Raw genomic sequence first — 24,769 nt, 5'->3', positions numbered from 1 at the left:
TCTTTGGTGCTCTTTATCCAGGAGTTTCTTTTTCGTCACGGGCTCCTTTGCATCCTGCCCTTTGTCCCTGGGCCGCATAGAATCACAGAATTGCAGATTTGGAAGGGACCCAGGGGTCATCTAGTCCACCCCTGCCATGCAGCGGAGGAGGTGTGGGCAATTGCACAAAGAGAAGTCAAAGGGGTGGGCGGGCACAGGAGTCGGGACCCGGGCTGCCAAATGGTTGGCGGGGGAGCCTGGTGGGCAATGGGGATGCCATCCTGGTCCGGCTGCCTTTGAGCAGCTGAGCAAAAACTGGCCCTCGCTCCTCCCTCCCCAACAGCTGCCTTTCCTGCAGCTGGCCACTTGCCAGCCTGGCTCCCCTGGGTGCTCAGCCAGCTCCTTCCCATGGATGGGGATGGAGGGTGGCATCTCTGCCCCTCCCCGCTCGTTCCCTGTTCCCCCCCCCAAACTCTCCCAGCTCCTGCAGGGCAGCGGGCAGCTATTAATAGCGACTTCAGCAGAGTTCATCAGAAAGATCTTTATTTTGATCTGACGAGTTAACAAGCAGCTGGTGCTTCTCTGAGCTGGTGAAACAAACAGGCAGCAAAGATCCTTGGATCTCGCCCAGCGCCAGGCACAGCCTCATCCTGCCCCCCTGCAGCAGCTGCAGCCAAGAGATGCTGCCGGGGGGGGGGGGAGGCTGTGGTTTCAAGGGAGGGGAGGGATTCCCCCTGCAGCTGTCCCCCCCCCTCCGCCCGCACTGCTGCTTCCCAATTAAGGGGACTTCCAGACGGGAGCTTAATATGGCAAGCGAGTCTTTGAGATCCCGCAAATGGTTCCCTGTGACACATGTGTTTTCCAACTTGTTGGATTTCCCCCTGAAAAGGGAAAATTGGCATCAAATGATGGCAAAATACAGGCTGTCATTTTGATGCTAGTGATGCTGTCATGTGGAAGGGTGGAAAAGGCCTCTGCCTAAGGGGGCCAGGATCGGGGCCTGCCTGGAGACACCCTCTGTGGCTATCCGGGGGGGGGGGGCCCTCCAAGGCGGTGGCTGCCCCCAAAGGTATCTCGGGTGCATATCCTGCCCCCTTATACCCCACGATCCCTGGGTGCCACTTCTTCCTTGCTCCTTCTTTAGCCGAGGGTCCAGGCCTCCTGCGTTTCCCAATTTGCTTCCAAATACCAGTTGTTGGAGACTACTGGGGGGGGAGCACTGGGCTTGTGCTCATATCCACCTTGGGATTCCCCCCCCCCTGCCAAGGGAGTGGTTTGTGGGTCTCCTCCTTGGCACAGTTTGCAGGGGGGCTTCTCTAGAGGTGCCACAGATGGAGGGGGGGCTGAGGGAAGGCAGGGGTGTTGGGGCTGGGCATGGCCCCTTGAGGTTCCTGGGTGCCCACCTGGCCCCTCACCGACGTGTCGGGGCTTCCTGCAGGTGTGATCCGGACGGCAGTGGCCAACCTGGACCGGGAGACGCAAGACCGCTATGAGGTGGTGGTCCGGGCGACGGACATGGCCGGGCAGCTGGGAGGCCTCTCGGGTTCCACCACTGTCACCATCGTCATCACGGACGTCAACGACAACCCCCCACGCTTCCCCCAGAGTGAGCTTGGGCCACCGAGGCCGCGGGGCAGGCGGGGGGAGGGTGGCAGCAGCCGGCAGCTCCTTTGTGGGGGGCAGCTGTCGAGGCAGAGCTGCGTGCCATTTGGGTTGCTGGTCCAGGCAGCGGGATGGGCCCTGCCAGCTAGGCACGGGGGCCACCTTTCCTGTGCCACGCATACTCTGCCTGCTTTTAGGGTGCAGGTTCCATGCCAGCTGTGAAGGGTGTGTGTGCCCCCAAAAGCTCTGAGGTGGGGTAGGCAGATTTACATAGGACTTTCTTTTATTCCCCACCATGAGAGATTCTCTTTCCCAAAATCGCAGAACCAATGATTGATGCCAAATGCAAATCCAGGATTAGGCCAGTTGGGCAGTTGGGCAGTTTTTAGCTTTATAAATTATGAGTAAAATGCAATGAGATCTCTCTGCAGGGCATCATAACATCCCCCCCCCAAATTTTTCAGAAAATTTCCCAGTTCTTTTCCCCCCTAGAAAATCCACATCACTGCTTCATTGTTGTTGTTGTTGTTGTTTTTCTTAAATGGAGTTTATTAAGGTAAAGGAAAAAATTAAGAGAATACAGGCTGGAGTGGGGGAATGAAACACATGCTCTTTGCTCACCTGTGACACATCCAAATGTCCAAAGGGATGTCCAGGTGAAAGTGGAGTTTACAAAGATGGAAAAAGTGGGTGCAGATTTAGTCAGGACATTCAGGTCCTGCTTAGACCATTGCCCAGCAGACGGCAGGTGTTTATCTTCCAGTCCCTCCTAAACTCCACTTTCTCATCCTGCTGTTAATCCCCAGGCCATGGGGATAGGATTTGAAAATGCACAAACATCTGCAAATATCCAGGATTGCTCCAATACAAAAGTGATGCAGACCCAAAGGGAAATGTCACTGGACCTGCCAACATCACGACAGGGCCAGTCCATCCGAATTAGACCGTCCCGAGAGAGACGTTGTGCAATAACCTGGAATATCAATTTTTGCAGAATCCGTCTCAGTTGTAAAGCTACGGAAATGTTTCACGTCGATCGGAGGGGTTCTCCCATCCAGAGATACGTGGTTGAGGTTTTCCCCCCCCCCCAACTCCTTGTTCCATCCATGGCCACATCCCTGCTCTGAAAACGGGGGGCCAGAACTTCCCCCCCCAGCACCCCCTGGATGTGACCCTTAGAGGGAGGGGAGAGAGACCCACTCAAAGCAGGTGTTCCTTTTGGGGGGGATGTGAGTGTGCCAGTGCTCGGAACCAGCGATGGGCAGGCAGACTTCATCCCCACGAGACCCTCACTCGGCCTCTTCCTTCTCTCCCCCCCCCGCAGAGATGTACCAGTTCAGTGTGGTGGAGACGGTCCCCGTGGGGACGCTGATTGGGAGGGTGAAGGCCGAGGACTCCGACGTGGGCGAGAACACCGACATGACCTACCAGGTCAAGGACGAGGAGGGGCTGGGGGCTTTCCGGGTGACCACCGACAGCAACACGCAGGAAGCCCTCATCTCCGTGCAGAAGGTGAGCGGGGGGCTCCCCTTCTCCCCCTTGACCTCCTCCCTCCCCCTCCTCCATCGCCTCTCCTGCCCCAAGAAACAGAAACTGCAGAGGGAGACAGCTCAGCCAAGGTGGGGGGGGACACTGATGGTTAGCCAGCAGCCAGGTGGGCTGAGGAGACAGCGGCCAGCCAGCTAGCCATGCCCCTCTTCTGGGAGGGGGGTTGGTTGCAGCACCTGAGCAGTGAGGCTGTGGCATAAGCTCAGAACAGTGGATTAGGTCCCCCTGCATGGCACCCCAGGGGCCTCCTTTCCGTCTTGTGGGTGTTGGGGGAAGCTGGGGGTCTCTGGCCACAGCAGGGCCTCAGGGGAGCTGCCCCAGCATTCACAATTCAAATCCATGCAGTTCTATGGGTTCCCCCCATGTCCTCTCTCCTGCCCCCCTTTCTCCCCCTCCTTCAGCTGCCTCTGGTTTCTCCAATTGATTCCTGGTGAGTTCTGGATGCCTCCCAGTCCTGCTTGGCTGGCAGGACTCCTTCCGCCTGGGAAATGGGGATCTCGGGACACTTCAGCTTTTTCAGAATTTGGAGCATGCCAGCTGGTCTGTGGGATTCTGAATGCCTCCGTCTTCTGAGAGTGTCTCACGTTGCCATCAAAGTGGGCCCCCCTCCTCCCCCCATGGAGGAAGGCAGGCAGGAGATTGAGAGATGCCTGCTGCAGAGCCGGCCCATGGGCCCAGCTCTGGCTTGTCTGCACTGACTGGCAGCCGCTCTCTGAGGTTGCCCCCTCCCAGCCTTGCCAGGTGATGCTGCCAGGGGGGTGCACCTGGGTCCCCCTGCATGCAAGGCAGCTGCTCCCCAGCATAGAGCTGCTGATCGGTGCCTCTTTCCAGAACTGGCCCCAGAGGACCCGGCTGGGCGCTGCCACCCTTAAAGGGGTCTTGGGACTGCCCTTTGTGGGCCAGACCTTCCGTAAGAGGGGGGGTGCCCCTGGCTCTCACTGGGCTCTCAACCTTGGGTGACCAAGGCGTGGGACAGGGCTTGGGGGGGAGCCTGGATGGTGTCAGCCCACTGCTCACCCCACAAAAATTCTCTTTTCATGGCAGCCTCTGGACTTTGAGGCCCAGAGTGTGCAGACAGTGGTGGTCGAGGCCCTGAACAAGTTTGCGGACCCCCGCTTTGTGGACCTGGGCACCTTCCGGGACCAAACCATTGTGCGCGTCTCCGTGCTGGACGTGGACGAGCCCCCCGAGTTCCAGCCCCCTGATGGCCTGATGGAGGTGCAGGAGGACGCGGCAGTGGGCTCTTTGGTGGGCATGGTCACTGCCCTGGACCCCGACGTGGCAAACAGACCTGTGCGGTAAGGAGGGCTTCTTCTCCTCCGTCCGGGAAAGGGGCGCGTGGTGCCGGGAGAGGGAGGAAGTAGGGCAGAAAGGGGGGTTGCAAAGGCAAGTGGGGTGCATGGTCAGCTGAGGCAGGAGACCCCAAGGGGACAAGAGGGAGGAAGAGGCAAGAAAGAAGGTTCTGGGCATCTCAGCCTGGGAGGAGGCAGAGGAGGAGGAGGGATTCTGGAATCTGCAAGGCGGCCATGGAGAGGTTTCTGCAAAGGGCAGTTCTTTGGCAGGAAAGAAGTTTCTAGGTTTGTGAGATGAACTAAAAGTCGAGGTCTTTGCCCAGTTCAGGGATTTGGGGGTGGGAGAGCGTCTGTGTAGTTCCTTGACCTGATCCCTTTTGTACATATCACACATGTGGGCATCTTGAACCAATTCCTTTCCTTTTCATGCACATTCCTGAAAATCTCCCGGTTGTGCAATCGGTGCTAGTTGTTGAGTTTCTGCTTTGAGTGGCACCTCTGCTTGTGTCTCAGGAGAGGCAAAGGGGTCTGGAGATGGGGCAGGGGGTCCGGCAGAAGTGGGCCATGCAAAGTCAGCTGGCTGTCACAGTGGGTGGGCTCTGGGTGCCAGCGGAATGCCAGAGGCATGAAGGGAGACAAGGCGCAGGGCTTCTGGTGGTGGTGGGGGGGGCGGAAGGCAGGCCCAGCTGCTCTGCTCTGGTTCTGGGGCCCAAGCAGGATTGGCCCAACGGAGTCCAGGGGGCCTCTGATGTGTCACAGGTTGACGTTGGCGCTGCCCTTCCCCAGCTGGCCTGACAGACGGGGCCGCTGGAGAGAAGCCTTTCCTCTCACCTCTCAGAAGATGGTGGGACTCCCCTTCCTCGGAGGTTTCAATCTAAGCCGAGGTTGATGGCCGCCTGCCAGGGATGCTCCAGCCGTGATTCCCTGGGAGGAAAGACAGGCCTCTCCTCCCGCCTCTGCCCAGGACAGGGCCCTCCTCCCTGCTTCCTTCCTGCCTGAGCCCGCTGGGGCCCCTCTGCTGCTTCCCCCCCCCCAGCCGCCCCAGCGAAGGCGGGCGATGCAGAGCTGCAGGCTGGCACTCTGCAGAGACGCTGTTGCTCCTTGGCACTCGCTGGCGACGCAGACATGTGTTGGGCACAGGCGCTTTGTAGACTCCCGCGACGCCCGAGAGCATCAACCTGCTCTGGCACAAAGGCGGCAGGGAGGGAAAACAAACACCACAAAGAGCTTTTCACACCGCTCTTGAAAAGCTTCCCAGAGCCCAGCAGCAGCAGCAGCAGCAGTAGCAATGCACATGCCAGGATGAGCCCCTCGCTCGGCTGCCGCCGCCGCCTTTGGGGGTGGCAAGGATGGGGTGAGGCAGGCAAGTGCCAAGGAAATGGCCAAATTGCAGGAGAGGGAGGAGGAGAAGCCGCTCTCCGCTCTGCCCAGCCGAACAACAGGCGATGCCGTTGGGAGGAGGAGGAGGAGGAGGAGAGCGAAGCTGGTGACACCGGCAGCATCCCAAGCAGAGGCTTCTTGCTCTGGCTGCCTCAAAGCCCCCCCCCCAGCTAGGCATTGGGTGGGGGTGGGTCTGCTGCCTTTGGTGATGGGGGCACAGCATGGTTTAGCTGGTGCAGGGAAGTGCTGGACAGGGCAGGCCTTGTTGGAGGGAGCTGCTGGGGGGGCAACTGGGACACGTGAGGGCTGAGAGAGTTCCCCCTTTGCAGGGGGCTGGGCTCTGTGGGGGCAGAGAAGGGCCCCCTTTTCTTCTTGTGCATCTGTGACGCTGCTTTCATACAGCATGCAAAACGTATTAAGGCCGGCGGGAAAGCTTCCGTAGAAACCCCCGTGGAGCATCTGTAGGCATTTTGGACCTGCAAGTGAAAGGTCTGCCTCCGCTGAGCTCTGCCTTGCAGGGGGTTGGACTAGATGACCCCTGGGGTACCTCCCAGCGCTACAATTCTGTGAGTCTATTAATTCTCAGTTCAGGAGGGTTGGCAAGACTGAGAAAGAAGTGAGAGGGCTCGGGCTCGGGCTCTTAACCTCCACTACGTGGTTCGGAGGCAGTGAGGGAAATGCACTCTGCACATGCTCAGCCCCGGCATGAAGTGGGAACTGGCGGTTCTGCGACTCTGTGGGAGGCCTTCAGGGTGAACTGTGACCTGGAAGCAGCTCCTGGGGCCAAACCCTGGGGGCCCTTGGCTGGGGCCAGTGCCTACTCCTGTGCCATCTTCCCTCCGAGGCAGGATCAAGCCCTGTGCTGGGTGCACAGCAGCTCAGGCTAAGGTCCCCTCTGGATGGACCCACCCTTTCCTCCCCACCTTCGGCTGGCGGCAGCGTCTAATACCCCCTGGGCGGCAGCCCCCCCCAACACGCCATTGCAGGCAGCAGCAAAGCAATTTAGCTTGTTTCATAGCCGGATAAAAGACGATAAATCCTCTAGAGACAAACTAGACCTGATTGGAAATAATCTCGCCAGCCAGGCAATTAGGAGGGCGAGCGGAGAGGCGAGGGGGCCGTGACCTGCCGCCTCTGGCCTGGCACTACTGGCACAGCATCTCCCAGCAGCCGTGCTGGGTGCCATCTGGCGTTTGCTCCCCCGTCACCCTGGAGGTGGGGCTGCCCTCCTCGGCTGCTTTGTGGGGGGCAGAGGGTAGGGGCAGCCTTGGGGGCAAAAGGAGGGCCGAGCAGAGGGAGGCCAGGCAGCGGGAGAAGCCACAAACTCCTAGCAGAGCTTGGCTTGCAGGCAGCGGAGGGCAGCCGGGCAGAGACCACCCTCTGGGGCTGCGGCTGGGAGGTCAGGCCTGGCCTGTCCAGGAGGGTGAGCGTGCCATCGCCTCCATCGCAGAATCCAGGGGGGGGGCTCCAGTAAGCAGCAGGTGGGGGCAACCGGGTGGGTGGGCACACGTGGTACATGCGCAGGGCAGCAGCTTCCCTTTTTGCGCCCGTCGGGGATCCATCCTGGGCGGGACGGAGGGAGTCCATGGCAGGAGGCAGAGCCCAGGAAGAGAGAGGAAGGAGGTCCTCGGCTTCTGTTTGGTGGGAACCGTAGTTGGAAGGGACCTCAAGGGTCGCCCAGTCCGGCGCTATGGGGCTCTTGCGAGGCTGTTCCTTCCTGGGGGGCACTTGTGGGGCTTTTCTTTCTCCCAAGGGGGGACGTAACACTCTGCAGTTGTCCCTTCCCTCCTCGCCTGGCCTTTCTCTCTGTCAAGGTCGTTTGGAACCTGTATCCTCCTGTCCTCTGCAATATTTACAGTTCCTCCCGGCTTGTGTCATCCTCTGCGGATTTGACGAGGGCCCCTCGCTCGCTCGCTCGGCGCTCCTCCATCCGAGTCATTAACTTTATTGCAGAGGAAAAAGGAGGAAGCACAGCGGTGCAGGCAGGGGTCGGAGGGGCTGTGCAGGGTGTGGCTGGGTGCTGGGGCTGCTTCAGGAGCCCCTGGCCGGAGTGGGGAGCTGCTTTTTCTGGGAACTCATTCACAGCACGGATCCAAACAGAGGTTCAGAATGCTTCCTTTGCATCTCCCCTCTGCTCTTTTCTGGGCCAGTCGCCTCACATCCCTGGCATGGAAGCCGGACCAGGATGCCCATCACCCCTCTAGTCCAGCATCCTGTTGCCCCAGGATGTCCCAGAGATGCCCATTGTGGGAACTCTGCAAACAGCTCCTGAGCCCCAGAGCAACTCTCCCCTCCTGCGGTTTCCAGCGACTGGCAGGCAGAAGCCTGCCTGCCTCGGACTGTGAAGGCAGAGTGTGGCCATCCTGGCTAGGAGCCATCCAGAGCGCCGTGCCGCCCCCCGCATGAAAGCTTCCTGCCTGATAGAAAACCCGCCACAATTAGTTTGAGAAGTTAGGAAAACCAGGAGGAAGAGTATCGAGGAAGTCACAATTACAATGTTAAGATAATAAGAACTTGGGAATTTATGTTTTCCCTACTGTTGTGTGTGTTTGTTTAAATGTGTTTTTTTTTTTTTGAAAAAGCTGGGGGGGAAACCAACTCTCAGAGCTCCTCCATCCTTGTCCTTTCAGTGGCAGGGAGGGGATAGGGGGTGAGGAGGGAGGGGGGAGGTCAAACCCAACTTACAATGGACCCCCTTTGATTCTCAATGCCCACGGGTCCTACTGGTGGCAGAAGTGGACGGGTGGGTGGAGGGAAATTGAAGGGACAGTGTTATATTATATGTTTTGTGTGTTTTGTTTGTATAAAACTAATAAAAATTATTATAAAAAAAATGAAAGCTTCCTGCCTGTTGGTGGGGTGAGCCAGTGCCTGGGGGGGGGCAGGGCCCCCCTCTACCTGGAGTCCCAATGTCAGATGTGTGCAGCTCCTTCTTTATTCCACATGCCAGGAGAGTTTGTGTGGAATGTTCCACTTGTAGTAAGTACCGTCTGAGCCGCCTGTGTGGCTCTGTGCTGAGGAGGGTGATCTTTTCCGAGTTCTTGCCCGGCTCTGACATGGTGTCTTCTCCGTCAACGAATGAATGTTGGCAAGTTGTGGTGCCCGTCAGAAAGTGGCAGCAAATGAGAGCCGGTGTGGGGTGGGCATGCCGGTCTGTTGGCTGCGCAGGTTCTGTGCATTAAGCACCTTTTGCAGTGTCTATTGACAACTTTCATTTAATGGCTAAATTAAAAGAAGCAGGTTTCTAGTCCTCCTTGTGGCTGAAATCACAGAGGAGAGGGGGTTGACCAGTGGCAGAGGAAGCCTCTCTGGCAGCTGGGGCAGGGTGCTGAGGGGCGGGGTGAACCAACCACAGGGGTGGGGCAAACTGCCCGGCTGCACATGCGCAGCACCCCATACGGACGGCACTCAAGTGGCACCCATAGGGGTGGTGCATGCACGGCGCCCATACTGATGTGCCCTCGGCCACCCTACAGCTGAGGGGGAGGCAGCGGGTGGACAGTGCTGAGCCTTTGGGTGCCTGAGACCCATGGCTTGGGCACGCTGCAGGGCCCACAGTGAGTGCCACCCGCCATTTTGGCACCCCTCCTCAGGGTGACACTCGGGGCGGACCGTACCCCCCGCACCCCACTGGGGTTGACACCAGGGTCCTCACAGCTCCATTGCCCCATGTGCCAGCCTCCCACCCTCCCTTGCACCCTCCTCACAGCTCCCTTTCCCACCTGGTGCCCAGGTACGCCATCGACCGCAGCACTGACCTGGAGCAGATCTTTGACATTGACCCACTGACCGGCGCCATCGTGACCAGCAAGGTGCTGGACCGGGAGACGGCCGGCTGGCACAACATCACCATCTTGGCCATGGAAGCAGGTGAGTCCCGGGGGGACAGGCGGGCAGGATGGAGTCAGCCCAGAGGGTGCCAAGAAGAACGAGAAGAGCCCCGAGGCTGGAGGAGGCCAAAGGGGCTTGTCTAGACCTGAAGCATCATCTGCCAGGCAAGATCTTGCAGGAAGAGAGAACAGCAGCCCCTCCCAGGAAGAGGCAAGCCAGCAGGAATATTAATCTGAGCTGGGATGGGCAGGCAGGCAGTGCCACACCTGACGTGGGGCCTCCTGGGGAACTGCATTCCCCCCTCCCGCCCCCTGGCCTGCCTCTGGGGCTGGGGCCTCAGACCCCCTTTTGATGTCCCCGGAGGAAGGCAAAGCCACAACCTCATGGCTGCAGCAGCGCAAGGGGAGTGGGCAGGATTGGGAGGGAGGGGGCAAAGGAGGAGCAACACCCCCTGCCCCTCCAGCCCTTTGGGGGGCTTCCAGGGAGATTGTTAGCGTCCCACCTTTCACTTTTAAAGGAGATCAAGCAGCTTTCTGAGGGTGAGAGGTGTTGGCAGCAAGACGGACTCTGGGAAGGCGGCCGATTCTCCTCCATTGGAGGTTTCTAAGCAGACTTTGGGTTGTCCCCTGTGATTCCTGCCTTGCAGGGGGTTGGACTAGATGGCCCTGAAGGACCCTTCCAACTTTTAAAGCCACCCAAGTTGATGGCCATCTCAGCCTCCTTAGTTTCATGATGTGCTGCGTGAAGTTCTGCTAAAAGAGGGCAAAGGCTGCTTTCCTCGCTGTCACCATTGCAAGATCTTGCCCATGAGACCTTGCACGGTACAGCGGTGGTGGGGCAGGCTGGATGTCCTCTGGGTTCCCTTCCTTCTGACTCTCTGAGCCTGTGCTGCTGCCTGGCTGTTCCACCCCTCTTTTCCCCCTTGCCTTGCTTTCCCTGCCCCATGGCTGCTGCCTCCTCTCTCAATCACCCTCCCTCTTTCTGCGGCACCTGAAATTGCCCAATTGCTGCAGCTGTGCCGAGGGCACCCCTGGGCTCTGCTTATGGGGTGCCCCCTCTGTGCTCCCCTCCCCTCCCTACACTCCCCTCCCATCCTCTCTCACCCACTTCACACATCCCACCCCCCAATTTCCCTGCAAACCAGCCTGGTCCTTGGCAGGCAGGCAGGCGAGAAAGATGGTATTTTTGGTAGCCCTGCAGGAGGTGGCTGTAGCTGGGGAGGAGGCCGAGGTTCAGCACCAAGCAGATGGTGGGGGAGAGTGAGCGGCTCGGCTCCAGCCCCCCCCAACCACCCCCACCAGCGGGCGCTGCTTTTGGCGGGGGTCCTGTGAGGACCTCAGCTCTTTCGCTCCTGCTTGCTACCTCCTCCTCCCTGGTCCTCCTCTGCTGCCTATGTTTTTTTGGGGGGGCGGGGGCTGCTCTGTTCCATCTCTGCCGCTCTCCCCAAAGAGGAAGCCCAACAGCTTGAATGCTGCTTCCCCAAACTTCAAACAAGGACGGCAGGAAACAAAGGCAGGCTCCCAGCAGCCGCAGCCTTTGATGCCTCCCTCGGCTGGGTCTCCGGGGCCTGGGCAAGCGGATTTCGGGAAGGGCCCTGAGACAGATTCCTTCCCTCTCCTGGCAGAGCCGGCTGGCTGGCTCTGCTCTGCCAAAGGAAATCTCTTGGGGTGGGAGGGGAGGGGAGAGGAAGGAGTTTGCCGAATGAATAAATATGCGTGGCAAGTGCAGGTAGAAAGCAGCACCTGTCTGGAGGGGGAGAGGGAATGCTAATGAGGAGGAGGAGGATGGCAAAGAGGGGCTGCAGGAGCCCAGAAGATGCAAGGGCGTTTCCTGCATTGCAGGGGGTGGGACTAGATGGCCCTTGGGGGGCCCTTCCAGCTCGACAGTGCTAGGAGTCTGTGTCCAAGGGAAGGCCCTCTGGAGAGGCTGGGCATGGTGTGTTCCAAGCTTGGTAACTGCCCTGGGATCTTTGGATAAAGGACGGCGTATAAACTGAATTATTCTTCGGAATAAGAATGCAGCATTTGCAGCTGGATGACTCGAAAAGACTATCCAACAAAGGCATGGAGGTGACCTTTCTCCAGGGGGCAGGGCCTGCTCTTGCAATGGGGTCCTGGGCCTGCTTCTCCCAGCCCCCCTGCCATTCCTGCCCCCTTTCCGGAGGGTAGCGGCTGCTGTGGCTCAAGGCCTCTCCCTGGCCTGCCCGTCTCCTCTGCCTCGGTAAAGATCTCTCCTTCATCAGAAATAAGAGCCTCCGTCCTTGCGGTCTGGGCCAGAGTTAGACCCTTGCGTGTTTGGGGCTCTTGCAGTTACCTTCCAGAGTAGAAATGTTTCCAGAATTCCAGGTCACTGCTGTGCCCCTAATGGACTGTGTTCTTCACAGCCAGCCCCATGGCATGGATGTGGGGTTCAGAACTGCTCAGTAGGTCCAATTGGCTTACAGGGGGCCTGTGGGGGGGGGTCCTCTCGGCTGGGGGGGGGCTTGACGGGACATGCACCTCTCCTGCATTGAAGGGGGTTTGACTAGATTACTCTTGGGGTCCCTTCCGACTCCACAGCCCAATGATCCTCTTCCGCTCGGCAGGGAAAGGCAGGGGCTTCTTCCCCCACAGGCCACGGTGCGGAAGGGCTGTGCTGCCCCCCCCGGCTCATATTGCATGGCTGGGGGGGGGGATCCCTCTCTCCGCCCTCAAATGCGAGGCGACAGGAATCAGAAGGGCCATCTTTCCCCGCAACAGCTCCCATTTCCAGACCAGTCAGCAGCCCCCGGTGGGCGAAGGGGCCTGTCAGGGCGCATTAGCGCCAGCGCTGGGCGGGCGCCTTCCCTGCCGACTCTCCTCTCCCTCCGTCAGGAAGTTCTGACTCATCCATTTTAGCTGTCCAGACGCTCCTGCCGGGGACATTATCTGGAGCGCTTTGTAATCATGAAATATTAATGGCGGATATTGAATTTAAAGCGCCGTTTATGTCGGGATCCTTTGCTGGAAAGGGCAGTTGTAAAGGGGCGGCCTTCAAAGGGGAGGGGGGAGAGGGAGAAAGAGAGAGAGAGAGAGAGAGAGAGAGAGATGGGGGAAGAGTCTGCATCTCCCACCTGGGGACCCAACTGCCCCCTCCTTTGTGGGCCTCTTGCAAAGGGCTTTTGCCCTAAGCAGGAACGGGACCCCCCTCCCTCCCTCTCGCCCTCTCGGTGCTGAATGACACATATCTTCCCGTAACTGCCCAGGAGCCTTATTCCAGCCCATGCCCATCACTGCTGGTGGGGCGCTTGCTGCTCTTTGGGTCTCAACCCCACTTTGGCGAAATTCAGAGGCGCAGAATCATAGAGTTGGGAGGCACCCCAAAGGCATCCAATCCAACCCCCGCAATGAAGGATTTGCAGCTAAAGAATCTCCGCCATAGATGCTTGCACCTTTTGCACCCGGCGTGTCTCGCTGGGGCTGGATGCTCAAGGGTGCCTCTTGCCCCCCCCCCCGGGACCTGCTTCCTCCCATTTCATAGCCCTAGGAGGGAGGCCCCTGCCTCTCCGGTGCCCAGGGCCCTCCAAATGGGGCCAGGAGCTCCTCTCCTGTCCGGGTAACCCTCTGCATGTGGGGAGGGTCATGGCCGGCCAGTCAGCGGCTGCCCCATCTCTGCCGCTGGCTTGGCTCTCCATGGTCCCGAGTCACAACGGTCCCACTATGGCTCCCCAGTCCAATGCTTCTGAATCCCAGTGGCTGAAAACTGCAGGATGCAAAAGCGCTGCTCTTGCATAACCGCCAAGTGTCCCGGTTTTCCAGGGACAGTCCCGGAATTACAGGAGCCGTCTCCCGGTTTCTGATTTGATCCCTGAATGTCCCTGTTTCCCTTTTTCCTCCTCTCCATCTCTCCGAGAACAATGAAAAGTGGAGTGTGTGTGTCGGTGCAAAAACAAGAGTCCAGTTTATACTGAAAATAAAATCCCTGCACAAAATGAAGGAAACAGTGAAGCTGCCATAAAAAGCCCCTCCTATGTTTCAAAGGAAAAGGTCACCCATCTGCTTTACATTCCTTAATTGCAAGGCTTCAGCAGCCAGCCGTCCTCAGAAACACCTGGAGTTTTTATTCCTTTCTTGCAAGTGGAGCCTGACACTGTCTACTCGGAAGTAAGTCCCACTGTAGCCAATGGAGCTTACTCCCAGGTAACTGGGTAAAAACTGGGCAGCCTTTCGCTGCCATCTGAAGCAGTTCAATAGGATTTACTGAATGGTATGTTCCTGACAGCATCTTAAAAAGCAGAGACATCACTTTGCCGACAAAGGTCCGTATAGTTAAAGCTATGGTTTTCCCAGTAGTGATGTATGGAAGTGAGAGCTGGACCATAAAGAAGGCTGATCGCCGAAGAATTGATGCTTTTGAATTATGGTGTTGGAGGAGACTCTTGAGAGTCCCATGGACTGCTAGAAGATCAAACCTATCCATTCTGAAGGAAATCAGCCCTGAGTGCTCACTGGAAGGACAGATCGTGAAGCTGAGGCTCCAATACTTTGGCCACCTCATGAGAAGAGAAGAATCCTTGGAAAAGACCCTGATGTTGGGAAAGATTGAGGGCACAAGGAGAAGGGGACGACAGAGGACGAGACGGTTGGACAGTGTTCTCGAAGCTACGAACATGAGTTTGACCAAACTGCGGGAGGCAGTGCAAGACAGGAGTGCCTGGCGTGCTATGGTCCATGGGGTCACGAAGAGTCGGACACGACTAAACGACTAAACAACAAATGTTCCTGACCATTCTCACAGATTAGATTCCATTATTATTATTATTATTATTATTATTATTATTATTATTATTATTAGCTGTTCTCCCACCTTTGTCCCTGACAGGGACTCAAGGCATCTTACACTATATGGCAGTATATAAATTCAATAAATAAATATTTTTTTCTTTACAACAACCCTGCGAGGCAGAGAGGTTGCCCTTGGCTCGAGGCAACAAGTGTTGATATTAAGCATGTTGGAGGGCATGTGGCTCTTGTGCCGTCATTCTGCTTGCCCGACCTGATCCAGCGCGCTTTGCCTTCTGCTCTGGCTTGGTGCTCTTTGGGCAGCCGAGAGCATCTCCTCGGGGATGCGCAGGGCTGGGCGCGGCATGGAACAGAACTGTTGAGCCCCGAGAGCCTTGCGGAGTGTTTGTGCAGATAAATCTTCATCTCCCGCACAAGCTGTTTACCTTCCTTGGGCTAATATTAGGGATTCTCTTCCTGTTTCCTCCAGCGCTCATGTAAAATGATGGGCCCTTGACTGCTGTGTCCACTGCTGGTAATTGAGATGATAAATCTTCCTGCCGGAGAACGGCCATAATCGGAGACGGATCTGGACCGCTCCTTAATTACCCTCCTGCCGCTGAGCTGGGGCAGCGCAAGGGATGGGGAGGGGGCCAGGGAGCCCAGAGGGAGGGGAGCCCCTCTTTCCGAGGGAGATTCCTCCCTGGCAAAGGCTCACTTGCGCCAAGGGAGAGGCGGGGGCCAGGATCCAGAGGCACCAAGGCCGGTCCAGCTGGTTGCTTTGGTGGCAGAGCAAATGGGGTTAGAATGATCATGGAATTGGAGGATTGTCAGGTGGGAAGGGACCCCAGGGGTCATCTAGTCCAACCCACGGCCATGAAGGAACTCTGCTAAAGAATCCCTGGCAGGTGGTCGTCTGACTTAAAAACATCCATTGGATGATAGAATAATGGGGCTGGAAAAGACCCCCAAGGCTCACCTGGTCCACCACCCCCCCAAGTGGGGAGTAACTTCCATCAGGTGTCAAACAGATGAAACTCTGGTGACTTTTGGAAGACATCTGAAGGCAGCCCTGTAGAGGGAAGTTTTTGAGGGTTGATGTTTTGTGGTGTTTTATATTTTGCTGGAAGCTGCCCAGAATGGCTGGGGCAACCCAGTCAGATGGACAGTGTATAAATAATAAAAATGTTGTTGTTGTTGTTGTTTATGTGGGAGGTTCCTTTTAAACCAACCTAGCCTCTAATAGGCATTCTCTTTAATCCTCGTTACCGGTAGGTAACCGTGTTGGTCTGAGTCGAAGCAAAATAAAAATAAAATCCTCTTTAATCCTCGATTTTGGTCTGCTGTTTGACTTTGATTCGTACGCTCATTCTTCTTCTTCTTCTTTGGCGATCCCTCGTAGCCGAGTAAGATTGTCTTCCATGAACATGGTTTTAACAGTTAGTCCGTAAGTGACTGTGGAGGCCAATTCTGGATCCATACATCCTTCCACAGTGGGGACATTGGTTTCCAGGCGGGAGTTGATCATGGTGTGGATTTGCCAAGCGTGCCTTCCTCTTGCCATGCTTGCATCCTGAGTTTGAGTGTCTTCAAAGCCCAGGACACACCTTTGGTAAAGGCTGTTCTCCAACTGGAGCGCTCGCAGGCCAGTGTTTCCCAGTTGTTGGTGTTTATACTCCATTGTTTAAGATTTGCCGTGAGAGAGTCTTTAAACCTCTTTTGTTGACCACCAGCATTACACTTTCCATTTTTAAGTTCGGAATAGAGTAGCCTAGTTGCATTGGAAGACGATCATCAGGCATCCGCACAACATGACCAGGCCTACGAAGTTGATGTTGAAGAATCATTGCTTCAACACCGGTGATCTTTGCTTTCCCTTTTGCGCTCATTAGAGAGGTTGAATGGCCGTGGGCCTGGGATGCTCTCGTTGTGACTCCTGCATTGCCAGGGTGGGGTGTCCCACCAACTGTGCAATCCTGCTGGGAGTGGGGTGGGATTCTCTGCCGGAATGCATCCCCCATGGATCGCCTCTCCTTGACAGAGAGTGACTGCCTTGCTAGGCTCCCCTCGCTGCCCCATTGGATGTGGGGTGTCCCTCCCTCCCTCTGTCCTGCCTGCTCTCCTTCCTTCCCCGCTTGTCATGGGTTGCAGAGGGACTTCCCAGCTTCCTGGCACATCCCCTCTTGCCGGTGCCCCTCCTCACGGGGAGCTGACGGGTCGGATCCTTCTTGATGAGGCCGGCAGGAGCCTGTACCCGCCCCCCCCCCGGCTGGGAGTCCCATCCTGCTTCTTCATGCCCCCCAGCCCCCCTCCCCACCTGCCTCCCCCCACCCACCCAACGGCGCTCTCAGATTAATGGCATTCCGACTCCTGGAGGAAATGCGGTGAAAAAAACGGCATGTTTAATTTTAATTTAGGAAAGCATTTAGGTAGCGGAGCCTCGTTTCCTCGCTGCTGTCAATCACGTTTTCTCAAGGCTGACATCAATTAGTTTAAAAATATTGAATGTAATTTTGCCTGACACAACATATTGCAGCCACTGCAAAATATAATTTATTTTAGAAGAAGAAATAATTAAACTAATTTGCATGTCAGTCAGCCGAGTTGGGATGCTGGGGGGGGAGGGGCCCGTAGAGATGATGGATCCTCCAGGGAGGGGAGGGGAGCCGCCTTGCACCCCCTTCCTTGCGACCCCCCCCCAGGCCGACTGCAAAGCCCCTTCTTGCCTGTGGAGCCCCTTTGGCCTGTGCCTGCCAGAAGCAGCTCCTCTTGCCACAGGTGCCAGCAGAGAGACTGGCAGGGGCTGGGGTTGCCTCCGCAGCAGAAGGTTTTTTTTTGGGGGGGGGGTGTCTCAGCCTCTGGGAGCTGGCAGAGGAGGGGCAGCGGGGAGATGCGCCCCCCAGGAGGGGCTAGGATGGCTTTGCTCCAAGGCGGCTGTGTGGCCGATCAGGAGAAGGGGAGCAAGAGAGACTGTTAGAGGAGGAGCTGGTGGGTGGGGGGCTCAGGCTAGGAGGCATGGCACCTCCCCTCCTCCTTTCCTTTTTATTTCCTTTTAATTTTTTGTTTGCATTTTTTTATACAGAGATAGAAAAGACAAACAATACACCCCATGTCTCCTTCCCTCCACCCTCTGGTTGTACAACTTTCATACCACTCTCGACTAAATACCTGGTGATTTCCCTCCCCCCCTTTCCCTGGTTTCTTTATTTTTCTATTAAATCACGTAATCCCAATTTTTAAATCTTCAACGTTCTTTGTTAAATTCTGTTCACTTCTATTCTGCTGGATTTACTCGAGACCTGCTAGGTTATTTCCTTGTTAATACTGGTTCTTAAAATATTCAAGAATCATTTCCCTCCCCTCCTCCCTTAACCCCCACAAGGACCCTGCAAGGTAGGCGAGAGGCAGGGACTCGCCTTCAAGGCCACACCCAGGGAACTGCATGGCCAAGTGGGGATTGGAACTCTGGTCTCCTGGGTTCTAGTCCTCCTCACAAGATGGAGTTTTCTTCTGCTCTGGAGGGCAGGACTCGAACCCATGGCTTCAAGTTACAAGAAAGGGGATTCCGACTAAATCGTACAGAAGAACTTTCTGGCAGTAAGAGCTGTTTTTTGGTGGGATGGAAGGTGGCAGACTCTCCTTTCTTGTAGGTTTTTAAGAAGAGCTTGAATGACCACCTGTCTTGGATGCCTGAGCTGAGATGCCTGTGTTTCAGGGGGCTGGACTAGATGACTCTTGGGGGTCCCTTCCAATTCTACAATTTTGTGATTCTATCAGAGGAGACAGGCCTCTGGAGACTAGTCCCTGGGGAATGCAAGATGAGGGGGAAGTTGCTGTACCCCTTGTGGGCTTCCCATGGGGGTGTCTGCTTGGCCATTGGGGGACTAGATGGGTCTTTGAGCTAATCCACGGGGAAACGGAGGATTAAGCCACCAGGTGGGGCCTCCATTCGTGCACAGGAGAAGTTCGGCTCTTCCATTCTCGGTGACACTTGCTTCACCTCTGGATGGTTGAGTCCAGTCTTTTTTAAAAAGTAATTTTTACAATTTAATATTCAATACATTTATCATATAAAAAATGAAACATATCTTTCGCCTCAACTTCCCCTTCTGGTTCTTTAATTATTTGCTACTTCTGCTTAATTCAGGCATCCCCAAACTGCGGCCCTCCAGATGTTTTGGACTACAATTCCCATCTTCCCTGGAGGGCTGCAGTTTGGGGGTGCCTGGCTTAATTTTTGTCTTATTTTTCATCTTTAAACTTATGTCTCTTATCTTCTTATCATTTTTGTACCACATTTTCTTCAAATTATATCTTGCATTTAATTAATTTCCATATTGTTATTTCTTAACCTTTACTCTTGTTTTCTTAGTTGTAAGTGTTTACTCAAACCCTGCTAGTGAGTCCATTTCTCTCAAGAGACGTCTCAACTAGCTGCCCCCTCCCTTCTGGCTCCCTTGTCATTATCTCCTAACTGGGCAACTCCTCCCTAAGCTCTTCAGCTTCTGTCTCTTTCTGAACATGCTGTGGGCAAGGGGGGAGGACTCTTCTCCCTCCAGCTCTCCATCAGAGAGAAGCTGGTCTGCCATAGAATGCATCCTCCAGTCCTCGTCTTCAGTCCATTCCCTGACACAACGCAGGCTTGGAAATGCTAACAGCACCGGGGGGGGGGCAGAGCAAGAGCCTCTGTCCTGGGCTGCCCTTTGGGTTTCTGCTTCCCTCCAGCCATTAATAAACCAGCAGCCTGAGTAATCCAGGCAGGGCCCGTTTGCAGGATCAGACCCGGGGCTCCTGGAGTCCTGCATGCTGCCCACCGGATGCTCCAAAGGAAAGCCCACATGCGGGACCAGAGCACACGGCAGCATCTCTCCCTGCTTGTCGTCCACAGCAACTGGCTCTGAGAGGCACGAGAGCAGAGCAGAAACAGGGTCCCATCCTCCTCTCCAAATCAGTCCAGTTGGTGGCCATCCCTCTTATCTTACAGCAAGGAATTCCAGAGTTTAGCGGCAGTGTGTGAAGAAGTGCTATATTTTGTCCATCCCAATGCTTCATCTGACGGCCGCATGGACTTCTGGCATCATGAGAGCAGGAGACAAACCTTCCCCTGCCAACCTTGCGTAATTCCCACACACGTCTGGTTGTGCCACGTTTGACCAGAATTTCCGCACAAGGGATTTGCTTCCTCCCCGTGATAATTTTGGTGGCCCTTTTCTGGGTACACGATATCCTTGATCAGCTGGTTATTGACCAAAATAAATAAATAAATACAATATCCTTTTTGAGGTGAGGTACCCAGGACTGCGCACAGTCCTCCAAACATGGGCGTCTCAGAGATTGCTAAAAGGGCATTGCGATGTGGGTAGTTTTATTTTCATTTCCTAATGCTCGAGAGCTGGACCATAAAGAAGGCTGATCGCCGAAGAATGGATGCTTTTGAATTATGGTGCTGGAGGAGACTCTTGAGAGTCCCATGGACTGCAAGAAGATCAAACCTATCCATTCTGAAGGAAATCAGCCCTGAGTGCTCCCTGGAAGGACAGATCCTGAAGCTGAGGCTCCAATATTTTGGCCACCTCATGAGAAGAGAAGACTCCCTGGGAAAGACCCTGATGTTGGGAAAGATGGAGGGCACTAGGAGAAGGGGACGACAGAGGATGAGATGGTTGGACAGTGTTCTCGAAGCTACGAACATGAGTTTGACCAAACTGCAGGAGGCAGTGCAAGACAGGAGTGCCTGGCGTGCTCTGGTCCAGGGGGTCACGAAGAGTCGGACACAACTAAACGACTAAACAACAACAATGCTCCCCAGCAGGTAGGGATGGTGGCTCAGGAGTCCCTGGTGGGCGGCCAGGCAAGTCTCTCCCAAAGCCACCAGCCCAGGAGAAGCCACTCGCTTCCTTGGGTGCTTTTCTGAGATTTCTTGCGAGCTGCGCTTACTTCTGTTGGTTTAAATTTGTGCTGCTTCATATGTGTTTTTTTCTGAGCTGCCTTGTAAGAAAAGGCTGCTTAAGGAAATCTGAGCAGTGGCCAAGAGGTGGGAGGGAGGGGGCAATGGGCAGCCCCTGCCCCTCCTTCCCAGATCCAGCAGCCCCCCCTCCTGTGCCCACCTGCCCACTTCCTTTGCCCAGATCCGGCCCCTGCCCAGCCCATCCTCGCAGCTCCGTCTCTCCCACTCCTTTAGAGGAACAGGGCAGGTGCCAGGCGCTTGATGGATGGGGCCAGCCCCTCCGCCGGGACCCTCCCCTCTAATCAGCAAAGTGGCAGCCGCGGCAGAGCAAGCTGGAAGAGGGGGGGGGTCTTTGAAGGCCGGCTCTGGCTGGCGTGATGCCCCTTCGCCCCCGTCCCCCAGGCCTTTGGGCAACGGCGGTTCCTTGCAAACTTATCAGCAAAGAGGCAGATGCTGGAGGCCGGCAAGGCAGAGCCAGGCTAGCTGGCCAGCCTGCGGGTGGCATTGCCAAGGAGTCGGGGGTAGGCAGAGCCCCCTCCCTGGCTAGGCTGCTGTTGGGGCTGCACTTCCTGGGGGGGGTGTCTCCTGCTCCTGGCTGCATTCCAGAATGCCGACCCCCTCCTTGCTGCAAAGGGCTCCCAGAAATGGCTGCTGCTGGGTCAGGCTCAGCACATCCTGCCCCTCCCAGCAGCCAACTGGGTGCCCTGTGGGCAGGACGGGTTGCAAGGCCAGCTCCTTCCCCAGCACCTGGCCTTCACGGCATGCTCAGAGGCCGACTAGTGCTGCTTTTAGCCTCCATTTCCTGGATTTATGGTGATATGAAAGTGGGGCAGGGAAGGCTGTGGGCAAACTTCCTCACCCCAGAGGTGCCCGCATGCCCTCTCCCATGGGTGCTCTCAGCAAGATGCCCTGAGATGGAGGTGATGGACTCTCTTGGGCATTGGCAGAGCTGAGCAGAGAGAGATGCCCCCTCCTTGCCCGTTTCTCTCCAGCAGACGCTCTCTGCCATGGAGGAGGCAGGCTGGCACAGCGCCCGTCAGCTGGGCTTGCTGCCAGCCCTGGCCGGAGCGATGCTTCTTGGCAAAGCGCACCAGCTCCTGGAGTCAGAGGTGTGTGTGCGGGGTCTGTGCCTGCTGGGCAGGGGCATTATCCGTGTTGCTCCCACCCTACAAGCAGGGTCAGACACCGTCTCCAGGCTCACAGCAGGTGGGCAAGGGGGAGAGGCAGCTGTGTCTTTGCACCAGGTGGGGCTGGCAGGGGCATACCTGGAGATGGGCAGGGAGCTTGGGGCCAGCCTGCATTTCTTCAGGGCTGTTGGCCAGAGGACTTCCTGTGGTTGGGGGCCACTCCACTTGCCGTGGGTCAGGCTCTGCTCCTTCCCCACGGCCTCCATCCTTCGTCCTCCCAGGCGGCTGCATCAGAGAGACTTTGGCTATGGAGGGGGGGGGGGTCAGGGGAGCTCTCCCTAGGGCTGGAGGGGCCTGGTTCCACCTTTGGCTGGGAGATGCTTTTGGGGAGCCAACAGCTCCCTCTCAGAGCTCCCTGAATTGTAGAGGTGAGAGATTGTGGCATCTAGTCCAACCCCCTGCAATGCAGGAATTTGAGCTAAGGCATCTTTGACTGATTGCCGTCCAACCTCTGCTTATTCTCCTCCTTCTTTGGCGATCACTTGTAGCCGAGTAAGATTGTCTTCCATAAACACGGTTTTAACAATGAGTCCGTAAGTGACTGTGGAGGCCAATTCTGGATCCACACGTCCTTCCACAGTGGGGACATTGGTTTCCGGGCGGGAGTTGATCACGGTGTGGATTTGCCAAGTGTGCCTTCCTCTTAGCATGTTTCTCCCTTGCGTCCTGAGTTCGAGTGTCTTCAAAGCCCAGGAAACCTTTGTTAAAGGCTGTTCTCCAATTGGAGCACTCTTTTTTAATTTTATTTTTAGAACAGCCTTACCAAAGGCTAAAGCATCCTTGACAGGTTGCCATCCAACCTCTGCTTATAGACCTCCCTCCAGGGAAGGAGAGTCTGCCAGCTTCCAAGGGAGACTCTTCCCCTTGGCCTCAGAAAGTTCTTCCTGAGGGGCACTTGGAATCTCCTCCTTTAGTTCTGGAGCAGAAGAAAGCCAGCTGGTCCCTTGGAAGGCGGCTCTCAGTCCCCCCTCCCCTTTTCTGTCTTCCAGACAATCACGCTCAGGTGTCCAGGAAGACCCTTCGCATCCGCATCCTGGACGTGAATGACAATCCTCCCGAACTCGCCACGCCGTACGAGGCTGCTGTCTGCGAGGACGCCAAGCCTGGGCAGGTGAGGAGCAGAAGGAAGGGCAGCTGGGGGGGGGCAGCCAGACGAAGGGCTCTGAGCCGACAAGGCATGCCCTGGACTTGGCAGCTTCTCCGCCACGTCTCCTGCAGGGGGACCTCAGGCGTGGGTGAGGGGGGGACCCATCAAAGGCCAGGGGTGGGACCCATATGGGGCAGGGACAGCCTTGCTGGGCAGAAAGGTCCCCCCCAAAAAACCCTGGAAACTACCCCCTCCCCCCAACTGCTTGCTTTGCTTAGGGAGGTGCAGGGGGGGTATGGCAGCCCTGACCACTGGCTGTGGGGCCAAGGGGAGCTAGGGTCCAGCAAGAGCGGGGAGGGGCTGGTGCATGGCATTTGGGGTGGGCTTTTCTCTCCCCTTTCTGTCTCTCCTTTCTTCCCCACATCCCAGCTCCCCAAGCTGTTGGGGTGGCTGCTCAGCGGCTGTCAATCGGGGTGAGGCCATCACCCCCACTGGGGAGGGGTGGAGGCCGCCCTTCCTGTCCTGCCATGCCGGGGGGGGGGACTTTTGGGAGCTGCAGTCTCTGTATGCCCCTGAGGAGAGAGAGGTGCTTGCAGGGAGAGACCCCTGTGGCCCCACCTGCCCCAGACCCCACCCCTTGAGGGGGAGGGGCTCCTCTAGAAGACGTCTCTTTTACTGAGATTATTTTAACAAATTAAAGTAAGTTTTTAAAACAGAAGAAAAAGTTGAACGAGAATACGTAACAGCAATACAGTAAATGTAATTAAGGTTACAAAGCTGAAATATAAACTTAGTATGGGTTGATTCACAATGCTTTTGACAAATAAGCATTGTGAATCCATGGATAATCTTCATCTGAAGAATGGGCTGGAAGAGTTTGCCTATCCATTGATCAAAGGGGGAGGGGGCTATCTGTGTCTTTCCAATGTATCAGTATCAGTCTTTGGGGGGGCACAGAGAATCCATTGGCGCTGACCAATTGCCCAGCCCCCCCCCCCGCGGTGTTGGGCATGTCGTTTGAGATTCTCTTCCTTCCCTGCAGCTGATCCAGACCATCAGCGTCGTCGACCGGGATGAGCCCCAGAGCGGCCACCGCTTCTACTTCACCTTGGCCCCCGAGGCCTCCTCCAGCCACCACTTCTCCCTGCTGGATATCGAGGGTAAGCTGTGGCATGGAGCCAGAGAGCGGGGAGGGACCCCCGGGTCATCTAGTCCAGCCCACCCACCTTGCCCCCCTCCCGGGTAGCCCTTCTGCTTGCTCTCCTGCATCTGAGGCCGGCAACCCTGCCCCCTGGCCCCCTCCTCATTCATACATGCATGCAGCTGCACCCTGGGATGCCCGGGGCTGACTCCTGCCCCACCCTTGGTGAGCCCCCCCCCATGACCCCCTCTGCTCTCTCCTGGGCACGGTATAAATATCGGCAGTGACAAACGGCCGCCAATGGCCCATCTGTTTCTTTGTACAAATTTGTAGCCAGTTTTGAGATGTGATTTATAAATATTGCTGCTGGAGCCAAGACAAGACACTGATGGATGCCAGCCCAGATGGAGACACAAAGTGCTCACTTAAATCTTCTCCTTTTACATCCTCGGCGGTGGCAGGAAGAGACTCGGGCGCAAAGCTCCGCACAGCCCTTCCTGCCTGGCCTCAATGGGGCTCCCCGGGGTCAGGCCAGCAGAAGGGGGCGGGTTGGGGAAAAGGAGGGCGCCCTGGTTCCTGCGAGGGGCAAGAAACTCGCTCTTCTCCTGCCATGCCTGCAAGCCTTCCTGCCTTGCAGGGGGTTGGGCTGAATGACCTTTGGGGGTCCCTGCCAGCTCTGCGGTTCTGTGAATCTAAGCTCCACTGTGGCGCATGTGGGTTTGGGGTGAAATGCCCAGAAAAGTGGGGCAGGGGGACAACTCCTCTCCTTCCTGGGCTTGTGAGCTTCAAGGGGCCTCCGCCCCCCTCCATGACTGCAGGGCAGCATTTCTTTAGCCCACAGAGTTCTGTGCGCCCATTTAGCAAAATCTCCCCACGGAGAGCAAGAAAACAGGAACAGGCACAACAGTCAGCAGCAGCAGCCACTGACAAGGTGGATTTCTTTCATATTCATTTATTTATTTCATAAGATTTATATGCTGCTCAATTGTGGAGGAAAAAACCCAACCCCCAAGGCGGTTTAGAAAATGGTAAAACC

The 24,769-nt window shown here is 56.4% G+C and overlaps 1 protein-coding gene across 1 annotated transcript in view; it reads left to right on the top strand.

The window, feature by feature from the left end:
• The window catches only part of CDH22 (cadherin 22), a 58,357-nt gene that overhangs the window by 29,960 nt on the left and 3,628 nt on the right, over positions 1–24,769 (top strand). Inside the window, exons 4-9 of the mRNA XM_035121988.2 lie at positions 1,418–1,585; positions 2,906–3,093; positions 4,174–4,427; positions 9,535–9,671; positions 22,495–22,616; positions 23,635–23,752. Of these exons, the coding sequence (XP_034977879.2) occupies positions 1,418–1,585; positions 2,906–3,093; positions 4,174–4,427; positions 9,535–9,671; positions 22,495–22,616; positions 23,635–23,752 (987 nt within the window). The remainder of the gene's footprint in view (positions 1–1,417; positions 1,586–2,905; positions 3,094–4,173; positions 4,428–9,534; positions 9,672–22,494; positions 22,617–23,634; positions 23,753–24,769) is intronic.

This window comes from Zootoca vivipara, chromosome 7, assembly GCF_963506605.1.
Source record: "Zootoca vivipara chromosome 7, rZooViv1.1, whole genome shotgun sequence".
In the NCBI taxonomy this organism is placed as follows: Eukaryota; Metazoa; Chordata; class Lepidosauria; order Squamata; family Lacertidae; genus Zootoca; species Zootoca vivipara.
Note: the sequence above shows the minus strand (reverse complement) of the source record. Positions and strands in the feature narration are given on the sequence as shown.